Source organism: Neophocaena asiaeorientalis, unplaced genomic scaffold (genome assembly GCF_003031525.2).
Source record: "Neophocaena asiaeorientalis asiaeorientalis breed wild unplaced genomic scaffold, Neophocaena_asiaeorientalis_V1.1 scaffold45, whole genome shotgun sequence".
Classification (NCBI taxonomy): Eukaryota; Metazoa; Chordata; class Mammalia; order Artiodactyla; family Phocoenidae; genus Neophocaena; species Neophocaena asiaeorientalis.
In genome coordinates this window covers 979,054-1,005,616 of record NW_020174642.1, presented here as the reverse complement: position 1 = coordinate 1,005,616, position 26,563 = coordinate 979,054, and the positions used below count along the sequence as shown (strand labels likewise).

Below are 26,563 nucleotides of genomic sequence, written 5' to 3'. Positions count from 1 at the left end.
ACCATGGTCCAACAGGCTCCCAGCTCTACCTCCTTCATCTTCAACACACAGGACACCTGGACTATCTGATGCCCAGACTGAGTGAAGGGGCCAAGGTTTCACTTTTGTTTTCTAGAGAAGTAAATGTAAATAGTGGCTTTCTCATCTACCATGCTTTAGAGGTGAATGCTTGAGGGGCTCTGCTCCCCAACTTTTATGATTACACAAGCCCCAGTGCATCTAAGTGGGGACCCCAAGGAGAAAAGAGAAACAGAGCCAAAAAGGCAACAAGAAGCTGTAAGGAACAGAGGCTTGAATCTCTCACGAGTCTGCCCAGAGCTTAACTCTGTGGGAGAATATTTTTAAAACACCTCAGATAAAAAGCGCTCCCTGAGAAGCAGGTTTTGCTACTATTGTATCCCACCTTCAGGAAACTCAGCCTCACATTAGTTTCAATTAACAGCTCAGATCAAGTGTCAGTAACTGGGAAACACTTCAAGTGTCAGAGCTCGTTTTTCCACAGAGAGCAGAGAAAACCACGGCGGGGCTCCACTCACCCCTGACAAATAGCGCTCGAGCTTCTTGTTTAAGAGGAAGTAGATGGCAAGGATGTGGCAGGCGCGGTTGGAGAGCACGGTGTTGATCACGTCGCTGTTCTTGTAGCCCAGCTTCTCCGTCATGTGCAGCACCACACTCGGGCTCAGGTCTTCCAGGGAAATCCTGCGGGGCGGAGGGACAGAGAACCAGTCACCTCTCCACCGTCGCTGAGAGGCTCCAGGGCCTCCTTAGCGATGCTCACAAACATGACAGCACAGAAACCGCCCCCGCCCACAACACACACACGGGCCCCCTCATGAACACTCAGTCCATTCATTCACTCATTCATTCACTTGACTTTTTTTTTTTTTTTGCGGTACGCGGGCCTCTCACTGTTGTGGCCTCTCCCGTTGCGGAGCACAGGCTCCGGACGCGCAGGCTCAGCGGCCGTGGCTCACGGGCCCAGCCGCTCCACGGCATATGGGATCTTCCCGGACCAGGGCATGAACCTGTGTCCCCTGCATCAGCAAGCGGACTCTCAACCACTGCGCCACCAGGGAAGCCCTCACTTGACTTTTTATTATGAAAAGTTACATATACAGAAAAGTAAAGGGAATAGTCTAATAGCCTATGTGTGTACCCAATTCCTGGTTGAACCAGTTGTTAACACTTTGGCTTTCTTCCTTCCTTCCTTCCTCCATCTCTCCCTCCCTTCCTTTCTTTCCTAAAGTATTTTAAATCACAAACATCATGACATCTTTTTTCCTAAACACCTTGACATGCATCTTTAAAAACCAAGGACATCTCCTGTAGAACCACAATACCATCAACACACCCAACAAACTTTTAGTAATCTCTTAATATTCTCTGATATCTAGAATATATTCAAATTTCCCCAATTGTCCCAAATTTCTTTACAATTTGACATGTTTTCCTTAAAATGTATTTATTGGAGATGGGGTGGAGCCCACACTTAGGTTGGGTGGAAGCTGAGTTGGGAAAGGAGGGTGTTCAGGACCAGCCCGGAGAGCGTTTGAAGGAGCAACGTGAGTTCACAGGTTCATAAATAGGGGATCTGGGGCTCAGCTGCCAAGTAAAGTGCTCTCAGAGGACAGGTTAAAGCTTCTACACAGGAGTATTATGAAGATAAACTCCTTGGGATAAAATGCCAAAGAAATGAATGCCAGGCATTCATTTAACCACTCATTCATTCATTCGTTTATTCAACAAGTCCCTGCCTCATGGAGTTTACATTCCAGTGGGGAAGAGAGAAAATAAATTCATTTATTCTTCATGACAGTCTTATGAGTAGGTACCATTATTATCCCCATTTTACAGATGGAGAAACTGAGGCCCACAACAGGGAAGTAATTTGCCCAGGGACACATAGGCAAGAAGTGGCAGCTATGGAGAACACAAAAACAGGCTGAGGGGCATAGAGAGTATGTGTGTTGGTAGTGGAGGTGTGTCATCAGAGAGAACGTGCTACAGTCCTTAAGAGAGATGCAAATACAGCACTCTGTGAGCAGAAGGCGAGCACATCTGGCTAGAGAGCTCTGTAACCACCGCCAAAGAGTCTGAAGACATTTCTGGTGGAACCTCAGAACCATAACGCTAGGAAAAACCACACAGTATAACCTCATAATGGTGCAGAAGAGGAAACCGACTTGCCAGGTTCACAGGCCCGTTAGTAGGGGCAGCAAGGGCAGACCTAGTTCTCTTGACCTTTGCAACCTAGGTCAGCTCTCCCTCTATTTGGCTAAGTGCCGTCCAAAGAAAAGGTGCCCAAGAAACCACAAAATCTGCTTTCCTCACTCCTGTTGGCTACAAAATCACAAATTCTAGAAAGCAGGCTGGAGTATGGTTGGTATGATTAATGGCTAAAAATAATAACGTTTGTTTAAAAAGGATACAATTACGTGAAGACTGACACAAGCACTTAACACAGAAAGCACAACTGTTTGAAACTCTCTGGTAACTACCACGTGCCAGCAGCCCTGCCCTAGGTCAATGACACCACTGCTGCTTGACCTCACTCCTGGCCAATGAGATCAGTGACATTGGCCAATCAGACCACAGCCTCATGGCCTCACCTCCCAGCCAATCAGATCATGAGTTTTGTGACCCCACCCCCCCCACCCCACCCCTGGCCAATCACCCACAGCTACACATGGATGGCCCCACCCCCTACCAGGAGCAGGCCCTGGAAGGGAGGGTGCTCTGGGTGTGGGGTGCCACTGGGGTGGGGCTGGGGGTGGAGGAGAGAGGAAGAAAATGAGCAGGGGGAGACACCCTGTCTCTGCCCTTTGTACCCACGTCTTCCAAATCAGGTGAACTCTGCCAAACGTAGACTGTGGACTGGCTCTTGACTGACAGTAATATTTTAAACATTTTCAATAAGCAATGCATGTATTTAATGCTCTCTTGTACCAGTTGTTGAACCTGTGTTATCTCTCCAAGTTTCTTTCTTTTTAAAATTTTATTTATTTTTTTATACAGCAGGTTCTTATTAGTTATCCATTTTATACATATTAGTGTATATATGTCAATCCCAATCTCCCAGTTCATCCCACCACCAACCCCCCCACCACCGCTTTCCCCCATTGGTGGATAAAGAAGATGTGGCACATATATACAATGGTATATTACTCAGCCATAAAAGGAAATGAAATTGGGTCATTTGTAGAGATGTGGATGAATCTAGAGACTGTCATACAGAGTGAAGTAATTCAGAAAGAGAGAAACAAATATCGTATATTAATGCATATATGTGTAACCTAGAAAAATGGGACAGATGAACTGGTTTGCAGGGCAGAAATTGAGACACAGATGTAGAGAACAAACGTATCTCTCCAAGTTTTGATGATACAGACAATGGTAAAAAATGTTCCAGAACACTAGGTATAATTTTGAGTAAATTTGCATTAAATCCAATTTTATTCCACTTTGGTCTAATTCTGTCCTGTGAACCAATGACCTGCTTTCCCTCCCACTCATCTCCAGAGCTAACTGGAGGTGTGGGAGAGTGTCCAGGCCCAGGCAGGACAGGAAGGAGGTAGCCAGGGTCAGCTGTAAAAAAAATGTCTGCTCCCAGAACAGGGAGGGGAGCCTGGCACACAGCAAACATCTGTGACTAACTGGCATGAACATTTATTATAAAGAGTTTACATTTAAAGACATTTTCCTCTTGCCTCTTGGGGATATCAACTTGGAGGCCCAAACAAATTAACAGAAGGCTTTAAAGAAGAGTGATATAAAACACAGGACCTTTGTTTTCTCTCTTTCCCAGAAGTAGAACATTGACAGCATCTAAAATAATTAAATCTGGGGCTATGAATGTTGGGAAGCTATAAAATAGACTTTATAAGGAAAATATTCCTTTCCCTCGTCACATGTTCTTATTCCCTTTATCTGTGTGCTGGTAAAACCAGAAAACTAATCATCAAAGGTACAATTTTTTTTGCATTATATATTTTTCACAATAAAGACTGTAAATAACTCGTGTCTTTTCCAATAGTTGAGATTTCTGGTTTCATTACTTAAAAACTGGACATTGATTTGCCTCTGGTATAAAATGCGTAACGAACCTTACCTAAACAGAAGATATTCAGCTGCTGTTTTCCTTAATATACAAGCTCTTAACCATTTTTACAATCTACCCAACTAGATCATGTGCAGCCTTTATCGCTTTTGACCAAGTCCAAATGCAAAAATGACCAATCTGGCAAAGCCAGTACAGGTTACTAGAATTTAAGTTTTAATCTACAAAAGCCTGTTTATAAGCTACAAAATAAGATGCCTGGGCCTGAATCTTTGTGAATGAAGATGTGGTCAGCAAGGGGGGGGGGGCTGTATTTTTAACAGCGGCTTCACTTCCTTTAACAGCTGCTGCATCGAATGGATTGATTCTGCTCATTTAGACTGTGATTACGTTAGGCTAATGACCCGTTTGGCTGCCACCGGTGCCTCCTCCTTTACAGAGAGCACACCTGGGCGTGCCAGGCAGCATGAGCCCTGGTGACGGGGCACGCGCCTCGGCTCTGCTTTCCCTCTCACGCTGGGCTAATAATATTCCCGGTGTCTATTTCAGGTACTAGCCCAAACCCAGCCAGCACTGGAAACCAGCAGTCTATTTCCAGGTTCCCTTGGTAACCTAAGTAACCTAGACTTTGTTTACATTACCTCCCACAAGTCAAATGCTAGAATTGTAGATGACAGCTATCTATGGCCATGGCAAGTGCAAATGTGGCCCAGTAGCCAGGAGGCGGGTCCCAGCACCGTCCACCCACACCCCATGAAGTTCTTCTAGAACTTCCTCCCCAAGACGGAGCTCTGCCTGCCCATCTCATTTGGAGAAGTCAGTGCTGCAACTTTCGTAAGTCTTGGTGGATGTTTCCAGACCTTCCTGGGCATTTTGAAGATATGATCACAGAGGACACCTCTTCCCTGCCCTGTCAGTGCTCTACCTGTCCCACTTCATCAGTGGTTCTCTTGTCTTCATCTGAGCTTCAGATCTAGAATGCGCAGGCCACTCCAGGTCTGAAGGAAGAAGGGACTCAAGGTAGGTTCCAGTCCTGGGGGCTATTGGACCCACAGGTCCTCATGTTGGCTCTAAAGCACCAAGGGGAGGGTCCTCATTCCTCCACTCGGGCTAGTTAACAATATGTCAGATGAGTAGGGAAAAGTACAAGGAAACGTTTTCCTGTACCTGTTTTTAAATCTGTACTCGATACCCACGCATGGGGACACGTGGGCCATCATGACGTGTCCCTCAGTGATACCTGAGGACTCCTATGGACTCCTGCCTGTAAGCCTTCCCTAAAGACTCCTCCTCACAGAAATGGCACAGGGAGACACGGCCTGAAGCAAAGGACTCCTGCTCTTGACTTTTCTTTCTGCCCCCAACATTTCAGGGCAGGGGACTTAGGGCTGAAACAAACATCGGAGCAAAGAAGTGGCAGAAGAGGAGCCCGGGGGATAGTTTGCAAAGGGAGAGAGGCGATTCCACTGGATTCCGCCCAATGCCGACAGGAGAGCTCTTGAGTGGAACACACACACACACACACACACACACACACTCAAACATACACACACACACACACACACACACACACACACATACATACACACACACACACACACACACACACACACTCACTCAGGTCATAGCTAGTCTACACGGTCCCTTGGTGTGAATTAGAAAGAGGTGCTGCTCTGGAAAAACGCAGGCCTTCTGGAGCAGGTTTGATAAGGGGAGTGCGGCCCGATTTCAGCGCCCGCACGCCCTCCGCCGGGCGCCCCCTGCAGGGCGCACTCTGCACAGCCACACCGGCCGGCCCCGCCTACACTTCCTCTTGTGTGCGCAGTGGGGAAGGGCAGCCGAGAGAAGACGTGGCCTTTGCTCGAATCACGTGAAGCTTCCTGTCCAGAACTATTCAGGGGCTCGTAAGACAGGCCTCATCTTGCCCGAGGAGGAGGAGTCCCTCTGTGTGCACTTGATTACCTGTTGGGATAGGTGACATTGCATGGCACTTTGCCCATGTAATTCTCATTAAGCCAGCGATTCGCCAGTGCTTGCTGGATATTGGGCCTCTTCACAGGATCTGGTTCCAGGAGAGAACGCAGGAAGTTCACGGCTCCTGCAAAGACATTCAGCAGAGAACACGCATGTGTTACAGGCTGAAGGAAGACCCAGGGCAGGGGACCCACCACACCTCCCGAGCCACTGCTGATCTATTTTCTGGATCTCTGGGTGTCATAAGTCAAGAGTTTAAGATATCTGTCCAAGAGGTGCACCCGGAACACGGTAGAGCACGAACCAGTGCGGGTCTCCCCACATCCTGTACTTCCCCAAACCACCTGTGGTCTTATGGTCCACCGCTGTGGTTTTTTTCTCTGGTCCACTGCTAAAGGTGAGCCAAAGAGGGATGAAAGAAAGTAAAAAGACAGTGCTTGATCTCAAGGTAGGTTTTGAGGAATATATATATATTATTATATATATATAATATAATTATATATTTATATATTATATATATATACAAATTCTTTTCAGATTCTTTTCTCTTTATAGGTTGTTACAAAATACTGAGTATAGTTCCCTGTGCTATACATGCATCCTTTAAGATTATAACAGTGGAGACAACTACACAACACGGAAAAATACGTTTATATTGCATATGAAAGTCACAGGCTCCAAAATTGTTCGGCAGGAGAATATGCAGGTCCTCATATGGACAAGGAATGCCAGGGATTCTTTCAAAATGAAGATGGTCTGTCTTGCTTGAGTTTTGGGACCAGGATATTTTCTTATTTATACTCATTTTATGAAGCATTGTGATATTATCCTTGCAAGAGAAAAAAAATACTCTTTTATGTAGCTTTGTACATGATATCCAATTTCCAATATACCAAGTAATAGATTCCGGAAAATAATCTTAATTTGCTTGGTCACCAAACTTTTCTGTCTTCTCTCCAAAGCTATTTTTCAGTTTTCTAAGATAATCTAAGTTTTCGGTGATAAGTCATAAAAATTCTCACTTTCTCACAGGCTTTAGCTGTCATTTCAAAAACTGTCCTTTACAGAATGATGGGTGTTACTGTCAACCATTTTTTGCGGGGTAAAAATGAAGCCATCCAAAGAGGAGCTAACTCTGATGCCAGAATCAACCCCAAAGAAATAGCCTTTGCTAGTTCAGGACCCCAGGTAACCTCTCCAGGTGGGTTCCCACACAGTTGATGAGGTCACCAGAAGGTCATTTCCCTTTGAGAACGTTGTGGGTAAAAATATATGCGTAGATGCGAGAACAGTCAATGAGGCACATTTACTATTGTAAGTTTTATAGCTGGGTCTCCAAATAAAACTTTTCTAAAATGTTCTTCAATGCTCTGAAAAGCAAGTGGGGCTCCAAAAGAGAGGTTCCTCTTGGAACCTCTATCTCCCTTCTCTCACCTGCCCTATATTGTAAGGTCATTTATATTTGCTTTATCAGGGGCTTCTATTGGTCAAAGAAAAAAAGACGTGAGCTTAATGAGTTGAAACGGGGAGGCTATTCAGTAAATGATGTTTCTTTTACAGACATCTCTGTTGCTTACCCTCAAAGGACCTGAACAGCAACCCAGGCTTTCTCAGAGTATGATTGACTAAGCTAAGAACAGAGCTAAGAACAGACTGGATGTGTGTTTTTGTTCTATTTTCAGAACAAGCGCTCTGCGCCTTCACAAATTGAGGATGAGCACAAGTAATTTTAGTTCAGATCTCTACTGGTGAATTTTCTTTCTGTGGACATCACAAATATTGCCTTACTATCCAAAAAGGACTTAGAAAACATGCTTAGAGCTCTTTGAAGTTTGTGTTAGGGTCTTGAATATCCCTATGACTCACGAGCAAAAGGGATTAAAATACTCTCCACTGTCCTGGAAAGCCATGGGGGGCACAGCCATGAGTCCCAGCCCGTCTTCTAAGCTAGCGCTTGGGGTCTCCACTCGGGCTTAAGCGTAGGGATGGCCCACACGGGGCGCACTCCCTGTCTGTGTTCCATGTCATAGAAGGTACGCACTCCTCCAGTGCAAAACCTGTTACCTCCATGAGCTTCAGCTTTTCCAAAGTCTGGACTGGCTTGTGTGAGCTCCTGACCCTGTGCCTAGGGAAATAGCCACAGGAGACAGACGAAGCCATCAAACATTTTGCTCCAGTGCTGCCCATGGGAGACAGCTGGGGTCTCCCACACCTGAAGCTCCTTCCTCATCACCTCCCAGGAGTAAGCAGCAACAACAATTATTGGACAGTCGAGGCTTCTCAGAAATCTTTTTTTTCATATATATGTATGTGTGTGTGTGTGTGTGTGTGTGTGTGTGTGTGTGTGTGTGTATATATACACACACACACATATATATAAAAATATATGTATTCTTTTTCAGACTCTTTTTCATTATAGGTTATATACAAGGTACTGAATATAATTCCCTGTGCTATACAGTAGGGCCTTGTTGTTTATCTATTTTATATATAGTACTATGTAACTGTTAATCCCAAATTCCAAACTTATCTCCCCCCACCACTGCCCTTCCCCTTTGGTAACCATAAGTTTGTTTCCTCTGTCTGTGAGTCTATTTCTTTTTTGTAAATAAGTTCATTTAAATCATTTTTTTTTAGATTCCATATGTAAGTGATATCATATATTTGTTTTTCTCTGACTAACTTCACTTAGTATGACAATCTCTAGGTCCAACCAAGTTGCTGCAAATGGCATTATTTCATTCTCTTTTTTATGGCTGAGTAATATTCCATTGTACATATATACTACATCTTCTTTATCCATTCATCTGTTGCTGGACATTTAGGATGCTTCCATGTCTTGGCTATTGTAAATAGTGCTGTTGTAAACACTGGGGTGCACACATCTTTTCCAACTAGAGTTTTCTCCAGATATATGCCCAGGAGTGGGATTGCTGGATCATATGGCAATTCTATTTTAGTTTTTTAAGAAACCTCCATACTGTTTTCCATAGTGGCTGCACCAATTTACATTCCCACCAACAATGTAGGAGGGTTCCTTTTTCTCCACACCCTCTCCAGCATTAATTATTTGTAGGTTTTTTGATGGTGGCCATTCTGACCAGTATGAGGTGATATGTCATTGTAGTTTTGATTTGCATTTCTCTAAAAATTAGCGATGTTGAGCATCTTTTCATGTGCCTGTTGGCCATCTCAGAAATCTTAACTGGCATTGGCTCAACCCTCACAAATGCTAACACCCCACCTTCAGCATCACTTCAGTGACTTCATGGTGCAAAACCCTCTAGATGTTAACTGAGTGTCTGGAATGTGTTCTAAGTGCCATCATTGAGCTGTAGTGATGGAAAGGTAAATGTGAAAACCATGAAAGGCATTCACAACTCTGTGATGTACAAGCACCAGCAAGCAGAATGAGAAACTGTCTAGAAGCCAGAATTGGCAAGATCCCAACAGCTTAAGCTTTCAAACTACATGGTGGAGAAGAGAGGCAATTCTTCAAAAGCGTGCAGAACAGACTCACTAGGGCAATAACACTGTGCACTTTTTCAGCTCAAATCTGGAAAAAATTATTCCAACTTAATCCAAAAAAAAGAGTGCTATTATACAACAGACGTGGAAAGATCATCACAGACATGAATGATAGGGGACTTCCCTGGTGGCACAGTGGTTCAGACTCCATGCTCCCAATGCAGGGGGCCCGGGTTTGATCCCTGGTCAGGGAACTAGATCCCACATGCATGCCACACCTAAGAGTTCGCATGCCGCAACTAAGGAGCCCACGTGCCGCAACGAAGGAGCTGGTGAGCCGAAACTAAGCAGCCCGCCTGCCACAACTGAGACCAGGCGCAACCAAGTAAATATTCTCAAAAAAACGATGAATGATAGAATCATCAAATTAATAAAGATGTGTTAGTGAGACACAGTAAAATGGCATATCCTCAATTTGGATGTTTCAATTTTGATATTACTCAAAACATGAGGACAACAGATAAAACCACCAAATCTGGGATGGGGAGGGGAGTGGAGGCATCTTATACTGAATAACATAAAGAAAGATAGGGAAGCAACCCAGTATAGTAGGGAAGTTCAGGTTTGGGGGTCAAGCAGATGCAAATTAAAAACCACAGAAGCTATATGACCTCACCGAGACTCAGTTTCCTCCTTAATAAATTGGGAATAATAGAACTCACCTTACAGAGTTGTTTTGAGAACAGGAGGTACTATGAAAAGCACTTACCAATGGCCATTCAGTAAATGGCAGCTACTCTTGTTACTGTAAGCTAGTATTCTGGGATGTAAACGAGGCAGTATCATACAGTATCACAAATGAAGGTGGGCCAGGCACGGTGGAAGGGAGAAGTGGTAAACTCGGGGTGCAAAGAACAAAGGGTTGGAGGAGCAGGGGGCTGATGGAAGGGCAGTGGCTGATCCCCCAAACTGAAGTCATTCCCTCTGTAAACAAGATGACCTGAGCTTCCTCAGCAGCTGGGACACAGCTCTGGGCCCTACCGCATCGAGCCAGATCCCATACCTGAGTAGTCAAATGAATCTATGGGCTGCCTTCCCAGACCACACACTTTAACACAAGTACCAGAGACTTAGATTCCCTGAGCACCTACTATGTGCCAACGCTATGTTTTGTACCTGGCACAAAGGGTTAAAGCCCAAGTTGAGTAGATATACACATATCCCAATGGTAAAAGAATAAAAGGGGGAGGGCAATGTCCACATTCCTTAATTGTAAAATCAGATATAGAAATGCACTTCGTGCTTGTTCACGTCTGACCGGTCAAGACCACAGCATCCTGTAGGAATGTGAATATCTTTAACAAGCACACACAGAGCTTAAGGCCGAAGTCAAAACTGTCTGCTCAGTGCAGGAGCTACGTGAGGTTGGACACCAACTCCAGGGATGCTAACATTGCTTGGAACAGTTCTAATTTTTCTTCTGTGGAATTTCCTTTGGATTTTTTATTTTTTAACATTTTCAGGGGTGCAACTTTTACTTCTTTAAGGGTAAATTTAATTGTCACAATCAGAAAACACTTAGAGCCTAGACTGCTAAGGCCAGATAATAGTACCGGGGTAAAAACAAGTTTGGTTCAGAAGTAATGAGACTGATTTCCTCGTGCTCTTACTCTACCTTTCCTTGCCCTGCTGCCCAACCCTCCTCAGTGACGATGGCAGGGGCCACTGCCCACCCCCCACCCCCACTCCTCCTCCTACAGCCTGTGGCTCACACTCATATGCTGTTTGGTCAACGGATATTTCTGGCTTTCTGCCTTCCAGATATATGGTAGGGTTGCACTTCCTCAGTTCCTTTAGCTGGGTGAAGCCATGTGACATGTTTTAGAAAGTTAGGAGTTATGAGTGGAATGTTGGTGGAAGATTTCACTGCTGACAAGAGACCTTCTAGATTTCTCTTTCCCTCTGCACGGATCAGATACATTTGAAATGGTGGCTGCCCCATTGGTCTGGGACCCTGACTGACTAAAATGAGCAGAACCCTTTGACCTTTGATCCAACTCTCCACAGACATAAAGCAGGAATGAGAAATGAATCTTTGCTGAATTCCCTGGTGGTCCAGTGGTTAGGACTCTGTGCTTCCAATGCAGGGGGCACGGGCTCAATCCCTGGTCGGGGAGCTAAGATCCCGCATGCCACATGGTGTGACCAAAAAAAAAAAAAAGAGAGAGAGAATCTTTGCTGTCTTATGCCACCGAGATCTGGGGGCTGTTTGTTACTGCAGCATAACCTGGGCTATCCTGACTAATACAGTGAGAAGCAGCTCCAGCTCTTTAGGGTCTCACTGGGATTCAAAGTGAACACTGTCTGCCTTTTCCAGGCATGAGGATACAAACAACCTCCTATTGTTCTTTGTATTGGGCCACTTAAGACAAAACAGGCTCTGAATCATAAGAGGAGCTTCAGAATCACTCTGAAAGATGGCAGTACTTATGACTATATAACCCCTAAAGAGACTACCTTGAAAGATTGAATTTATTTATAAACATTAAATCTTTTTTGTTACCACAATGAGGTATCATTAGACCCCTATCAGAATGGCTAAAATAAAAAGTAGTGAGAGTATCAGATGCTGGCAAGGATGCAGAGAAACTGGATCACTCACACATTGCTAGAGAGAATGCCAAGTGGTACAGCCACTCAGAACAGGGGTGTTAACAGTTCCTTACAAACCAAATATGTGCTTACTATACAACCCAGCGATTTCACTCCTAGGCATTCATCTCAGAGAAATGAAAACATGTTCACACAAAGACCTGTATATGAATGTTGACAGTAGATTTATTCATAGTAGCTGGAAACAGGAAACAACCAGTTGTCCTTCAATGGGTTATTTACACTATGGTATATCTATACCATGGACTGCTACTCAGCAAGAAAAAGGTACAAAGGACTGATACATGCAACAACTTGGACAGGTCCCAAAGGAATTATGCTGAGTGACAAAAAGGGATATATATATAAATATACAGCATTTTTGAAAGGACACATGATAGAGTTGGAGAACATGTTAGTGGTTGCCAGGGGTTAATTAGGAGGCAGGGAGGTGGCTGTCGCTACAGAAGGGTAGGACGAGGAATCCTGGTCATGGGACTGTTCCCTACCTTGACTGTGTAACTGTCCCATGACTCTGCACGTGTGATGAAACTGCATGGAACTAAATACACACCAACACACACAGGTGCAGGCATATCTCAATAAGCTCAATGGATTCTAACAAGGTCCTGGTGGTAATATTAAACTACAGTTACTTAAGGTCCTACCAATGGGGGAAACTGGGTGAAGGGTAAACATATCTCGCTGTATGATTTCTCACAGCTGCATGTGAATCCACAATTACACCACAACAAAAAGGTGTGTAAAAATTGTAATTGGTTAAAAAACAGCAACAACAAAAACCTATCTTTATTCTCTATCCCCTTATCCTGGTTTATCTTATTTTCTTTAGAGCACTTAAACTATTAAACATCACACGTGTTTGTTTATATGTTATTTTTTTGCCTCCCCTGCTGATATGTATGCTCTATATGGGTAGAGACTGTTTTATTCTCCTGGTGCCTAGAGCATTCCTAGCACAGAGTCGATGCCCAGGACATATTCATGGAATAAGTGAATGAATGTGAAATATGGAAGGAATGAATGAATGTGCTTTCATTGCAGCACTTTCAACATTTCCGAAAGCTCTAAAACATAAAGATAACAATTCAATCAACATTTTTCACATTTTCTAACTCCAGGAGTTATGGCTCTTGGTACAGAACTATTTCTTTTACAACGACAGAACTGTGTAACTCATCTTTCTAAGTACATCATGCCTGCTTTGCTTTCAGCCTCCAGAGGTTCGAACCTCCCCAGCAGAGGTGAAAGTATGAACCGAATTAGATAATTACCTATAAGAATGCATTTCAGCTTGGGTGCCATTTGGCAAGCATTAAATTCCGGGTCAGCCTCATGGATGCTTTATAAACTCAAGAAAAAAAATACCTGATAGCAGTCAAACCAAAATGCTATATTTTAACCATGTTTCATACATTGAAATTAAATAATTACTCCTTTTTTCTTTTTTTGGCCACATGCCTTACCTTAGTGAAGCTGAGTTTATTCTAAGGAGCCAATTAAATGACTGTCGAGGGCAAGCCAAGGCCAGGAACTTGAAGTGAATTGTGAAACAAACCAAAGAACAAACTCTGCTAATCTGCTGGATCTGAAACCAAACCTTAATACGAACTGTTTACCGAAACGTGAACCAGGTAAAGTTGAGTGTACTTTCCAAACACACCTGATGGTTCAGTTTAATCAAGTAACCAAACCTATATATATTTAAAAGCTCCTGAACAGGCTCAAAGACTCACATTGCTAAACAAATCCCAGACCAAAGTTGAATGAAACTAACATTTCTTTGCAGTGACTTGACTAAGGAAGACACAACAGAAATGTGATGATCAACATTCTTTTCAAAGTCAACGTTACAATATGGTGAGTTTTAAAACAAACCAGCCTGAAAGTATTTTTCCAAGGGAGACTACACGATCCTTTTGATATGTGTATTTTGTGCAGAAGGAGGAAGTTAGGGGTTCAGAATTACAACGGAAAAAGAAAGGATTGAGGAGAGTGCCTCCTTAGAGATGGGAAACCCAACTATTTTTTGCGACTTTGCTTTAATACTAGGAAGAGACCGAGTACCATCAGAGGGTCGTCCTAACTCCAGTGCTGCAAAACAAACACTGCTTCCGGTGGTCAGAGTGCAGCCCTGGACCCTGAATCGGAGTGGCAGGTGCATTACCTGTAGAGAGCTGGGTGGGAAGGGGGTTCATTTCCTTGTCCACCATCTTCTGGTACAAAGCCCTCAGGCTAAAAGGCTCCACCGTGAAAGGCAGGGTCCCGGTCAGCATGGCATACATGTTCACACCTCTGAAAAGAGAGACACCAGAGCATGAGACCAGAAGAAGACCCCGGGGAGAGGTTGACAAAGAGGACGTGGGCTTGGGGAAGCTGCAGTCCTGCCACTTTCACGTCCACCTCGGTGCTCCTCCTTGGTCATTTTCTAGAACACTCAGCTCTGCTCTGAAACAGCAAATGTGAAAGGCGTGGGTGAAAGCACAAGTCTGACGATTTGAACAGGCAATCAGAAGAGTTTAAAGAGCTTCAAGATGATACAAATGAACTTATTTACAGAACAGAAACAGATTCACAGACATAGAAACTTATGGTTACCAACAGGGGAAGGGGGGGTAAATTAGGAGTTTGGGGTTAACAGATACACACTACTATATATAAAACTGATAAACAACAAGGACCTACTGTATAGCACAGGGAACGCTACTCAGTATTCTGTAATAACCTATTATGGGAAAAGAATCAGAAAAAGAATGGATATATGTATATGTATAACTGAATCACTTTGCCGTATACCTGAAACTAACACAGTATTGTAAATCAACTATACTCCAATATAAAATTAAATTTAAAATTAATTAATTAATTAAAAATAAATAAATAAAGAGCTTCAAGAGCTATCTCAGTAAGGAGGGGAAACTATGTCCCTTCCTTCTGGAAGGAAGTCCAGACCAAATGATGTGAAAAATACCTGGGGAACCTCATATAAATAGGAGCCTCGAATAAAAATAGGTCTGCCATGATGTGGTTTTCCAAGTACAGTTTACAAGATGGAGCCTGGAGGAGGCCAGACCAAAAAATACATAGCAAGACCCTGCACAGGAGGCCAAGTCACGGCATAGCCAGCGTGCCTGGTTACCACTCAGCCCTTTGAGACAAAAGTCTCATAGCCCAGACTGGCGTTCTGCTCTTCCCTTGAGTTCTGTTCTGGCCTGTCACTGGAGAAATTCCTTTGGGGGTGGGGAGGGGACAGGAAGTCTCTTTCCCACTCTCATTCTCTATATTATTGTTTATTGTGAGATTCTGCCACCCAGCTCTGGACCAATATCTCAGATGTGGTCAGAATACCTTCCGAATGGGCTTAACTATACTTATATCCAAAGCCAAACTAGAGAGCAGCAACATCTCTTGGAGGATTTTTATTTTCCTGATGTGAAATCCTAATATCATTTTGATGAGATTTCCTGACGGGGATGAAATGCCTTGCCTGCCAAGAGGTCTGAAGTGTTCAAAAGAGCCCAAGGGAATGTTTTAAAAAGAGGCAACAGGATCTCCAGTCAAAACAAATCCAATGAGACTGACTGAAATGAAGACCCTTGGGGCCCAATTCCACCAAGGTGCCTCTGAATCACAGCGCTCTGGAGAAGGACAGGTACAGAGCCCACAGGCTCCAGCTAGAGATCATTCTCGAATTGCAGGCATATGCCAAGACCCAGTTCCTGCTCTGTAACTCACAGTCGAGTTAGGGAGACTGATACATCAACATTCATTCCACAAATACTTGCAGGTCGGCTCTCTGCCCCAGGCAGTGGAATAGATGCTGGCTCTGGGGCGGGTGGGGAACCAGACAAGGAGCCGCCATCTTGGACTTAGAATTGGGTGAAGACTGACAACCAGCAAGTCAACAAATAAATAAGCACAGTTCTTTCCAATAGCGAGTGCAGAGGGGGTAAGAAAATGCTGAACTGTGCTGCTCCCGACCCCAGAGGAGTGGAATTAAGGGCAACAGAGGACTGTAACAAGTACGTGAAGATGGGAGGCCTCTCAGGGGTAAGTATATGTGTGTGAGCTTATCTGTCTTGGCCGGCTGGATATGAGGATAAACTGTGTAGACCAGGAAATGGAGACAAGAATGAACAAAGCACATGCAGAGCCGTTTAGAGCAGCGTTTTCCTGTGTGGGCTGAGTGGAACACGTTTCCCAGGACAAGCATATATGTTGGGTGAATAAACCTTCTAGGGCCAGATAATTTGGGGAGTAGTCACCTGGCATTAAGTGGATGAGGGCTCAGAATAAGCAGGAGACTGTGTCATGTTGTTATTAAAGTCTGAACGGGAGGGATGGCGTGCAGTGGAAAGAGAAAGGCAAATCAGCAATAGAGACGTCTGAAGGGGATGCAAGATGCAAACATGGAAAGCCAGATGGTGGTGATGAGCGTAATAGAAGACAGGAAGCTGGGAGGAGAGCCAGTTTGGGGGCAGAGGGAAGGGGTGTTAGGGGATGTAACCTGTCTGAGAAACTGGGATGCAGTGCTGCACCGTGGGTCTGTTTGAGGCAGAGCCAACCATCCTTGCTTGGAGGATGCTTGGAGACTGATGAGAGGGGAAACGAAGAGGGCCTCCAAATTTTATCGTTTTTGCATTCAAAGGGGTCTTGGACACACGGCTCTTATGTATGGAAACCTCATGGGACACTCCACGAGGTTGTTGCTGGAGACCCCTGAAGAACCTCAGAGTCAAACAGCTTCCAACCTCCGTAAGGCAGCTCGGGCCATTCAGGGCAATGCATGGGGAGGGGTTTCAAATACTAAGGCCAAAGTCTACAACTTCTACCCGTTGGCTGTGGGACACGACCAGTCAATCCTGTCCCCGCTCACCTCTGTGTGCCTTAATCCTGGCTCTGACACTCACACCTAAAGCTGAACAGCCTGGTACTTAAACAATATCATTTTTCCCACAGGTGTTTTATGGTACCCAACCCATACAGTGATTCTCAAACTGAGGCCCAGGGACACAACTTCAGGGGCTCAGCAGTCCTACTTTTGCTTTTCTTGTGGTGACAATACTAAAACATTTGACAGAGCCCAACCAGGGACCTGGGCCGGCCGCCATATAACCCAGTCACCCCCCAACTGTACACACTTGACTGCAGTGCCTGCTTTTGCGTTTGTGTTTACCAACACACACCTTTATTAAGGTGTGTGCTAAAATATATCCCCTTTATTATCATAGGCCAGTGAGAAAGGAGCAGAGGTGGACTTAATTTGTCAGTGATGTCTCTGTGCTTATATCTGTGGGAGAGAAAGCCTCCTGATGGTCTGGAGAGTGTGGTAGTTCCCAAAGTGCGGTCCTCAGGCCAGCAGCCGAAGCATCACCTGGGAACTTGTTAGAAATGCAAATTCTTGGGCCCCGCGCCAGACCTACTGAGTTTGAAACTCTGGGGGTGGGCACCCGCCCCCCACGTGCTTCCCGTACACACTCAAGGTTAAAAGCCACTCAAAGAGTGAAAAGTGGTGAGCGAGTGCAGTGATCACAAGCCGGGACTGAGCAGCTCAGAAAGCCTGTGCCCAGCGGTGAGAACCACACCCAGACCGCGTACAGCAATTCAGCTCCCACCCACAGTAGCCTTAGCATTTAGTGAATGTTGCTAATTTGACTATTTGGGGGTTCTTTTAGTCTTGGTTAGATTTAACTTGTAAATGAGTTTTGGTTTTTCATTTCTACAGGACCCTAAATAAAAGGAGTTTAATTTTTTTTTTTGCGGTACGCGGGCCTCTCACCGTTATGGCCTCTCCCGTTGCGGAGCACAGGCTCCGGACGCGCAGGCTCAGTGGCCATGACTCACGGGCCCAGCCGTTCCGCGGCATGTGGGATCTTCCCGGACCGGGGCACGAACCCGTGTCCCCTGCATCGGCAGGCGGACTCTCAACCACTCTGCCACCAGGGAAGCCCAAAAGGAGTTTAATTTTACATGCAAGCACAATAAGTAAAACTTAAATAAAAATCACGAGTCACACGCAGGGTTATAAGAAGAGTGAACGATACTGAAGTTTGATGAATATCGCCCTGTGACCGTTTCTATTTCCCTTTATCTTTAGGGACACAGAGCATCCTGTGACAGGTGGGGTGCCTGAAATAGTGCAGAATGCTACATAAGGTAGCATGCTATGGTAATGGGACGGGGATCCAACTGAAGAAGTTTGGTGAGTGTAATATGGGGTCAGAGAACTGACTCGAAAAGCTTTATGAACTTTCTTCCTTCAAGGAGTCCTTAAGACGTCAAACTGCTTGTCTCCTTGTCATCCTTGGCTGCAAAAGATGACAGAAATCTCCTCCAGGGTTTCCCTGGTGGCGCAGTGGTTAAGAATCCACCTGCCAATGCAGGGGACACGGGTTCGAGCGCTGGTCCGGGAAGATCCCACATGCTGCGGAGCAACTAAGCCTGTGTGCCACAACTATAGAGGCTGCATTCTAGAGCCCGCGAGCCACAACTACTGAGGCCGCGTGCCACAACTACTGAAGCCCGCGCGCCTGGAGCCCGTGCTCCGCAACAAAAGAAGCCACCGCAATGAGAAGCCCGCACACCACAACAAAGAGTAGCCCCCGCTCATCACAACTAGAGAAGCCCGCGTGCAGCAACACAGACCCAAAGTCACCAAACTCACTCCAGGTCTCCATTTCTCTTGGAGGAGTTTATCATCAACAAAAACCAGTCACAAATCTGTAAAGAAGACCCAGCTCTCTCATCCAGCGTCTCTCATCTATAAAACATGGATAATAATAGTACCTACCTCTCAGGCCGTATGAGGGTCAAATGAACTCAGCCACAGAAAGTGCTGAATGCCGTGCCTGGTATAAGTTTACTACTTGATAAATGTGACCTGTCGTTTCATCACAAAGCTTTTAAAAACGAGAGATGAAAAGCTACCATTATATTTGTACCTTATTGCCAAATAATAATAGAAACGTACATTAATAGTCCTACAGCCGCAGCAGATTTGAAAAGGGAAACCAGATTGAGCATCTTAATTCCCCTCCCCTAGAGTTTTCATACACGTTTAATATCTGGACAAAGAGAAATCCAGTCCGTTTGACATTTCAGAAGGATGTGAGAATATCAAGGGAAAAATGTGGAATGCGGTTTATAAACCTCTGTAATCCCGTAGAATTAGTAGGAGTTTCAAAACATGCTCAGAATTTCCTGATGTGTCTTTTGAAACATGGCCCATGGGCTTTCTAGCTTCTCCATGGCAGACATGGGGCCCCCAAGAACCACAGGTAGTTTCAAAGAAAGAACGTAATGAGATGCTGGGATGAAGGAGGGCAACAAGCACATACAATTCAGGGTTTTCCAAGCAGAAAGAAATAAGGATGGAAGCAAATCCAGAGAGACTGGCCAGGTGGAATACTGTGATGTCAGGAAAGAAGGAAAAAGTGCTACTGAAGGGCAGCTGGAAGAAGAGAGGAAGGGGCCCCGGGAAATGTAAATGTGGAATCTTTGGGATTAAATCAGGAGCCAAATGGTGGTCCTGATATTAATCTGAAACACAAAAATATTCCCTGGAGGAAAAGTTGGGGTATCACCTGGCATCTCTGAAAGGAAAGACATAGAGTCGCAGCTCCCTGGAGAAGTCAGCCAGCGACTTTAACAAGACACAAGGGACAAAGCAATTGGCAGAGCTATGGTGTCAGGGGAGGGTGTGGATACGGGTTCTCACAGGGCCGGTGGGCAGCCCAGTTTATACCAGAGTGAAGCTGAGAGAACCTTCAGCTGACACACCTTGCTTCTTCAAGAAAGAAACTGCCTTGGAAAAGTTAAAACTCTCCACTTAAAAGCAATAGCCTTCCATCTTTCGGCATCAGTTTTCAGTACAACTTCTGATTTAAGGTCTTAAAAACAGAGCGGGAACAGATCCATCCATTTGGTAAATCTCAAAGTTCACAACTGCTCCATTCAATGGTCTGTGTTCAGCAAGAAATTATTTTCTTGTGGATTTTAAGGCTTCCACCCCCCCACACACACTTTTCCTTTTCCTCTTCTATTTTAAATGCACATGCTGGCTACAAAAACAAAAAAGTCTTGTATTTTATAACTGAAAAAGCTCAAAAGCTAAAGAAACCTTCTCTTTTAAAAGTCAAAAGCTCTAAACTACCCAAAAGAAGCCATCAGGCTCCTCTTTCTGCCTGCTTCTCCTGCCATCTTTCATTTTAAGGGGGCCTGAATGAAGAGAAAATGCTATCCTTCCAGATTTGAGCCCTGGAAGTAGCTGATGGTGTCTGGCAGTACTTTTACAAAACAGAGTCTGAGGACTGGAACAAATTCTCCCGCTCTCCCTCCTGAATGCTTAGGTCTATATGGGGATAGTAGGGCTGGGAACAAGATGACACCCCTCGGCCAACTTGTCTACCCAAAGGGACAGCACTGGAACAGAGATTTCCCACAAAGTGAAAACAGACTCAGTGAGCCTGGGAAGGTGGTCTGGGTGTATTGTGCAGGACACTCCACTAAGTACCAGGTCTTCACACAAATGCTTCCCTCACCTCAGATGCCCCCACAAAAGCAAACAGCAGCTTTGGTGAAAATATGTTGCATTCTCAATGTTTTGGGGATAGAACTCTCACTTTCTGTTTTCCCTACCCTTAGAGATTCACGGAAGTTCTCCCAAGAGCATTGTAATATTTTGAAAATTAAGTTAATTTGAATTCTTTTCATTTAAAAAGTACATCTGCAGGGCTTCCCTGGTGGCACAGTGGTTGAGAGTCCGCCTGCCGATGCAGGGGACACGGGTTCGTGCCCCGGTCCGGGAAGATCCCACATGCCGCGGAGCGGCTGGACCCGTGAGCCATGGCCGCTGAGCCTGCGCGTCCGGAGCCTGTGCTCCGCAACGGGAGAGGCCACAGCAGTGAGAGGCCCGCGTACCGAAAAAAAAAAAAAAAAAAAAAAAAAAAAAAAAAAAGTACATCTGCATTAAAGGGTTTTTTAAATTAGCATATATGCCACTCTGAGGAAAAGTCAGTTGCCATAAAAAAAGTTCACTGCAACAGAATGAATATTTAAATTTTGTGCTGAAATTTCAAAATTCACTGGAGATAGAGATATAGATATTTCATTCACAGGGGTTAAAGGAAAGAAGCGAATGATTTTACAGGTATTCATAGGGCTTCCCTGGTGGCGCAGTGGTTGAGAGTCCGCCTGCTGATTCAGGGGACACGGGTTTGTGCCCCGGTCCGGGAGGATCCCACGTGCCGCGGAGCGGCTGGGCCCGTGAGCCATGGCCGCTGAGCCTGCGCGTCCGGAGCCTGTGCTCCGCAACGGGAGAGACCACAACAGTGAGAGGCCCGCGTACCGCAAAAAAAAAAAAAAAAAAAAAAAAAAGGTATTCATATACAGTTCAAATACAAAAACAATGACCATTGAAAATAACGGGAGTCCCCCAAGATGGCACACGTCTTTTTCCATTTCCATTGTTAATTCCTGATTCACTAGAGAAGGATCCTGGGGGCTCCATTTGTGGGAAAGAGCTTTCTTTCCCAAGCTTTCCTTGAATGACAAGCTGGTTTTCTTCCTGAGTCAGTGTCAGAAGTCTTGAAGAAAGGCCCCATCCATCTGTCAAGGTCCAAAAAAAACCTCTGGAGACGGGAGTTTGCTTTGATTTTGGAAGCAAACTCTTCATTTTATTGTTTCAGAACAATAAAAGGGATGTTTTATAATACTGGTGTCTGACCCAGGGAGAAAATTGGTCCCACTTTCACTCTCTTTTTAAACAGCCTTTAAAATTAAATTCTCTTTGGGTTTTCCATTTCCAATGCCGCCAGCAAAGTCGTGGGCACCAAACAGAAACCTAACCAGTGTCTCAGACACAACATCCCAAAGCAGTGGAAAATTAATCTCTCAAAGAAGGTTCTGAAGTTTTGTTTTCTCCAAGATTAAGAGCAAGAGGAATCAGACTTTTCACAACTTCCCGCCTTTGCATAGGCTGTTCCCTCCGCCTGGAAAGTTTCCCCTCCTTTTCTCCATCTGGCAAACTACACGTCATCCCTCAGGAGCAGATTAAAGGCTCCTCTGATGCCTTCTTGAATTTAACCCAGCTGGGCATCCTCATTTGTTCTCGGCACCGTGCCTCCTGACATGCTCTATTTGTTTTCAGGTGAGACTTCTAGGTCACCTATAAGCAGGTATCTTGGTCAGCTTGGGCTGCCGTAACAAAATACCACTGACAGGGTAGTTCATCCACCAGAAATTTATTTTCTCACAGTTCTGGAGGCTGGAAGTCTGGATGAGGGTGCCAGCGTGGCCAGGTTCTGGGGAGGTCTCTTTTCCTGGCTTGTAGACAGCCACCGTCTCCCCGTGTCCTCACATGTCAGGGAGTGAGCAAGTTCTTCTCAAAAGAACACCAATGCCATCGTGAAGGCTCCACCCTCATGAACTGCCAAAGGTTCCACTTCCAAATACCATCACACTGGGGGTTACGGCTACAAAATATGAATCTGGGGGGGAACACACTTGTCCATAGGAGTAGATAAGTATGTTTAATTGCAAAACAAACAAACAAAAAAAGACAAAGGCCAAAAATTCCTTGCTACTCCCCCATCAGGGGGTGGAATCTATCTCTCCTCTCGACTCTGGTCTTGGCCATGCACTTTACTTTGCCCAAAGAGACATGAGAAAAGGTGACACAGAGGCCTCTTGAAAAGTGCTTCTGCACCAAGGCTTGTCCTCTCTTGCTCCAGGGACTCTCCCATCATTATGTGAATGAAGTTCTCCATGTTGGTGGTTTTCTTTTGTTTCTGGTTTTCATGCAGCCAGTAATGTATGGGGAACAGTAAGGACTGAGACTTCGGTATATGGTCTGGCCTTTTGGTGACCTCTGCTGGGGGGCTGTGAGGGGTGACCAAGACTTCAGCTGGTCCATTTCACTTGTCAATTAGCGCACTTGATTCACTGGGAAGGAGAATGGCTCTTGGGATCTGGAGTGGTGAGTTTTTACTCACCTTTCACCTTTCCTGAGATTGCAGAGCTTAAACAAAGGAAATCTCACAATTCTGGATGCGCAGAGTCTGTGATGAAGGCGTTGGCAGTGTTGGTGTCTCCTGAGGGCAGTGAATGGGCATCTGTTCCTTGCTGCTCCCTGAGCCTCTGGTGGTCTGCTGGCCATCTGGGGTTCCTTGGCTTCTAGATGCATCACCCTGATCCCTGCTTTCATTGTCACATAGTCTTCTCTCTGTGTCCAAATTTCCCCTTTATGTGAGGACACAATCATACTGGACTACAGCCCATCCTAATAACCTCATTTAGCTCATTAAAGACCCAATCTCTAAGTAAGGTCATATTCTGAGGTCCTGGGGCTTAGGACTCCAACATACCTTTTTCTGGAGGGACACAATTCAATCCATAACTTTTTGTTACCCACCTGCTTATAATTGTCCAATAGTCTCTCACTACCTTTAGGGCAAAATTCAAACCCCTTCCCACCCCTTCCCACTCTACAGCCTTCACACATCCTGTTCTGTCTGCCTACAGCCTTCTCCCACACCTTCTTCTTCCCATAGCTGATTCTTCTCATACTTAGGATTTGGCTTTGAGGTCTTCTCAAGAGGCCACCCCCATCCTTGTTCCCTGCATCCCGCCCACTTCTTCCACAGCCATTACCGCACTGAGTTTACAGCTTTTTAAAAAATTGTCCGTCTGCCCCACTAGTCTGTAAACCCTACAAGAGGAAGTACAACATAGTAGAAACAGTAGAGGGTGACGATGAAAGGCAGACTCCAGAGTCAAACCCCCTCAGTCCATCTTGGCTTGATCGCACACCAGCTGTGTGTGTTATCTGGGCAAGTGCCTCCAGCTCTTCATGCCTCAGTGTCCTCATCTGTAAAGTGGGACAACAAAGCATTCCCTTGAAGCGCTGTGAGGCAGATGAGATGAGCTACAACTCGCAGAGCCCTTGGAACGCTGCTCGTCACTCGGCGGGAGGTATGTGAGGATTAACAGTGATCATTACAGGAGCAGGACGGACGGACCATTGTGCACTCAGAACTCGGCACAGGGCCTGACTCCACAAATATCTGCCGAATGAACAAATCTCTAGTAAGCCATTATAGGGCTCACGTAGCTTCCTTTTGTTTTTCAAGCTTTATCAACAGCTTCTAAAAAGGGCCGAGTTTATACCACCCCTGTGAATTAGGTGTGGGTCATGTGGGCTCATCCCCTAGGGAATGTTCCAGAGAGTCAGCTAACACAGAGCTGCTCTGGGGAAACCTTGTTTCTAAGAAGGAATAAAACATGACCCTTTGTAGCTGAGCAAGGGTAAGAATTTACTCCACCTCAACTCCCCAGCTCAGGGCACCAGAACAGGGACTCAAGGGGCTGCAGGACTCAAGGCCCACATCCCACATGGGCCTCCAGAGCTTTGCCGTGATCAGCTGAAGCCCAGTGTCTGTAAAGTTATAACCGTTTATCAAAGGCTTTCACATACATTACTTGATGGTATCACGACTAAGAATACGGCCCTATTAGAGCTTTCAGGAGACTTTCAGCTGCACATCACCTTCTGGAAAAAAATGCGATTAAGTGGAGGTTAGCAAAGAAGTGTCCAGCTGCCCCAGACACAGCCCCACCAGGCCAGCAGCCAGGGTGGAGGCGGGAGGCGAGAGTCTGGGCATCCTGGTCTCAGGTCATCTCCATTCCTCCTGCAGCTTCCCCTTTACCTGCCCTCCTCCGAGGCCACCATTACTTCTGGGTAGAATCACTGGATGGATGGCGACACAGCAGGTGGCAATGGACCAAGTCCCTTTATTTTATTTTATTTATTTATTTTTTAATTTATTTATCTTTGGTTGCGTTGGGTCTTCGTTGCTGCGCGCGGGCTTTCTCTAGTTGCGGTGAGCATGGGCTACTCTTCACTGCGGTGCACAGATTGGACCAGGGCTCGAACCCGTGTCCCCTGCATCGGCAGGCAGATTCTCAACCACTGTGCCCCCAGAGAAGTCCCAAGTCCCTTTATTTTAATCATGGGGCCCCAAAACTAAGAAATGGAGCATCTGTGGTCACTAAATGTTGATTCCTTTCCCACGTCAAGGGACTCAGAAGAAGAGGTAGGAACAAAGTCCGAGCTTAATACTGACCCTCAGATGCAGCCTGTGCTTTTCATTTTCCTTTGTATTTCCCCACACAGGATAAATGATTTGTCCCCATCTTAGTGTTAGCACAAGGGGACGAGTGACCCCAGGCTGGTTATAAGGCCAGGCGCTCTCCTACAGCGTTGGGTATCCACTGGCTTCTTCCTTCCTTCCTTCCTTCCTTCTACCAGCAGTTCTAGACTTTGCGGAGATGCCTGCTTTGTTAGTCATGGGCCAGAAAGGGTCCCTCTCACACAGGCTGAGCTTCATCACCATGACAACCAGGGACGACACTGTATTATCCAGTCCCCTCTAGAGCAGGACCTCAAGAGCAAACTGTCACCTCTTCTCCAACCTCTCTTTCCCTTTGATCACCATGTCACCCACCCCACTGCCTGTCACCACAGTTACACGACACCACTGAACCCCTGGTCTTTCAGACTCTCCATTCTCCACATTTTTTTTTTTTTTTATACACAAATCATCCCTCTGAAAGCTTTCCATTTAGCCTAAATATGTACCCTAACTGTTAAGGAGAGAGAATGATTATAGACTCAAACTTTCATATTCACCCATTAATAAGTAAATACTTATTAAGGGCAGATTACATACCAGACACTTATGACACCAAGAATGGATTTCACCTGTGTATTGACTCTGATCCATTGGTGTTGGCTGCCTGGAGGGCTGTGTTGAGAAGGATTCTGAGGCCCGTCTGGGCACAGTATAAAAAGAGTCTGCGATTAGCATTGCCAGTCACACCACCCAGCGCACCTCAAAGAGAAGGTATCCTCTGCCTCTGCTTCCTTCTGCCACTCCCCCCTACCCCAGTGGCCCCCAGCAAGTCAGCAGCACACGGCACCCTCTCCACCTGCAGCCTTCACACGTCCTCTGGAGAGAGGGAAGGAACCGGGAGCTCAGGCTGAGGCGTGAAGAGCCCTGAGCGCAAAGCGCAGCTTGCACACCTACAGGCTGGGTGGCTCTGGGCCACACTAACCACAGAGATGCCCTCCTGTCTGTGTAAAAGAGGGTAAGAGCCGGCCTCACAGGTTGTCCTGAGGAGCAAAGGGGACAGTTAACTTCCTTCCTTCCTTCTTTCCTACCTTCCTTCTTCCCTCCCTCCAACCCTCCCCAGCCCAGGCTCTGTGCCAGGTGCTGAGGCATCCCCAGAACAAGAGATGGGCTCTGCAGTGGTGACACTGGACTAACACTGGAATGTGGGAGTGGACGGGCCATTCAAAGAGCTGGGAAATGGCATTCCAGGCAAAAGCAACAG

The 26,563-nt window shown here is 45.6% G+C and overlaps 1 protein-coding gene across 1 annotated transcript in view; it reads right to left on the bottom strand.

The window, feature by feature from the left end:
• Positions 1 to 26,563, bottom strand: part of HUNK (hormonally up-regulated Neu-associated kinase) — a 112,149-nt gene that overhangs the window by 20,605 nt on the left and 64,981 nt on the right. Inside the window, exons 8-10 of the mRNA XM_024758412.1 lie at positions 14,340 to 14,467; positions 6,020 to 6,155; positions 537 to 699 (exon numbers count right to left, since the gene is read on the bottom strand). Of these exons, the coding sequence (XP_024614180.1) occupies positions 537 to 699; positions 6,020 to 6,155; positions 14,340 to 14,467 (427 nt within the window). The remainder of the gene's footprint in view (positions 1 to 536; positions 700 to 6,019; positions 6,156 to 14,339; positions 14,468 to 26,563) is intronic.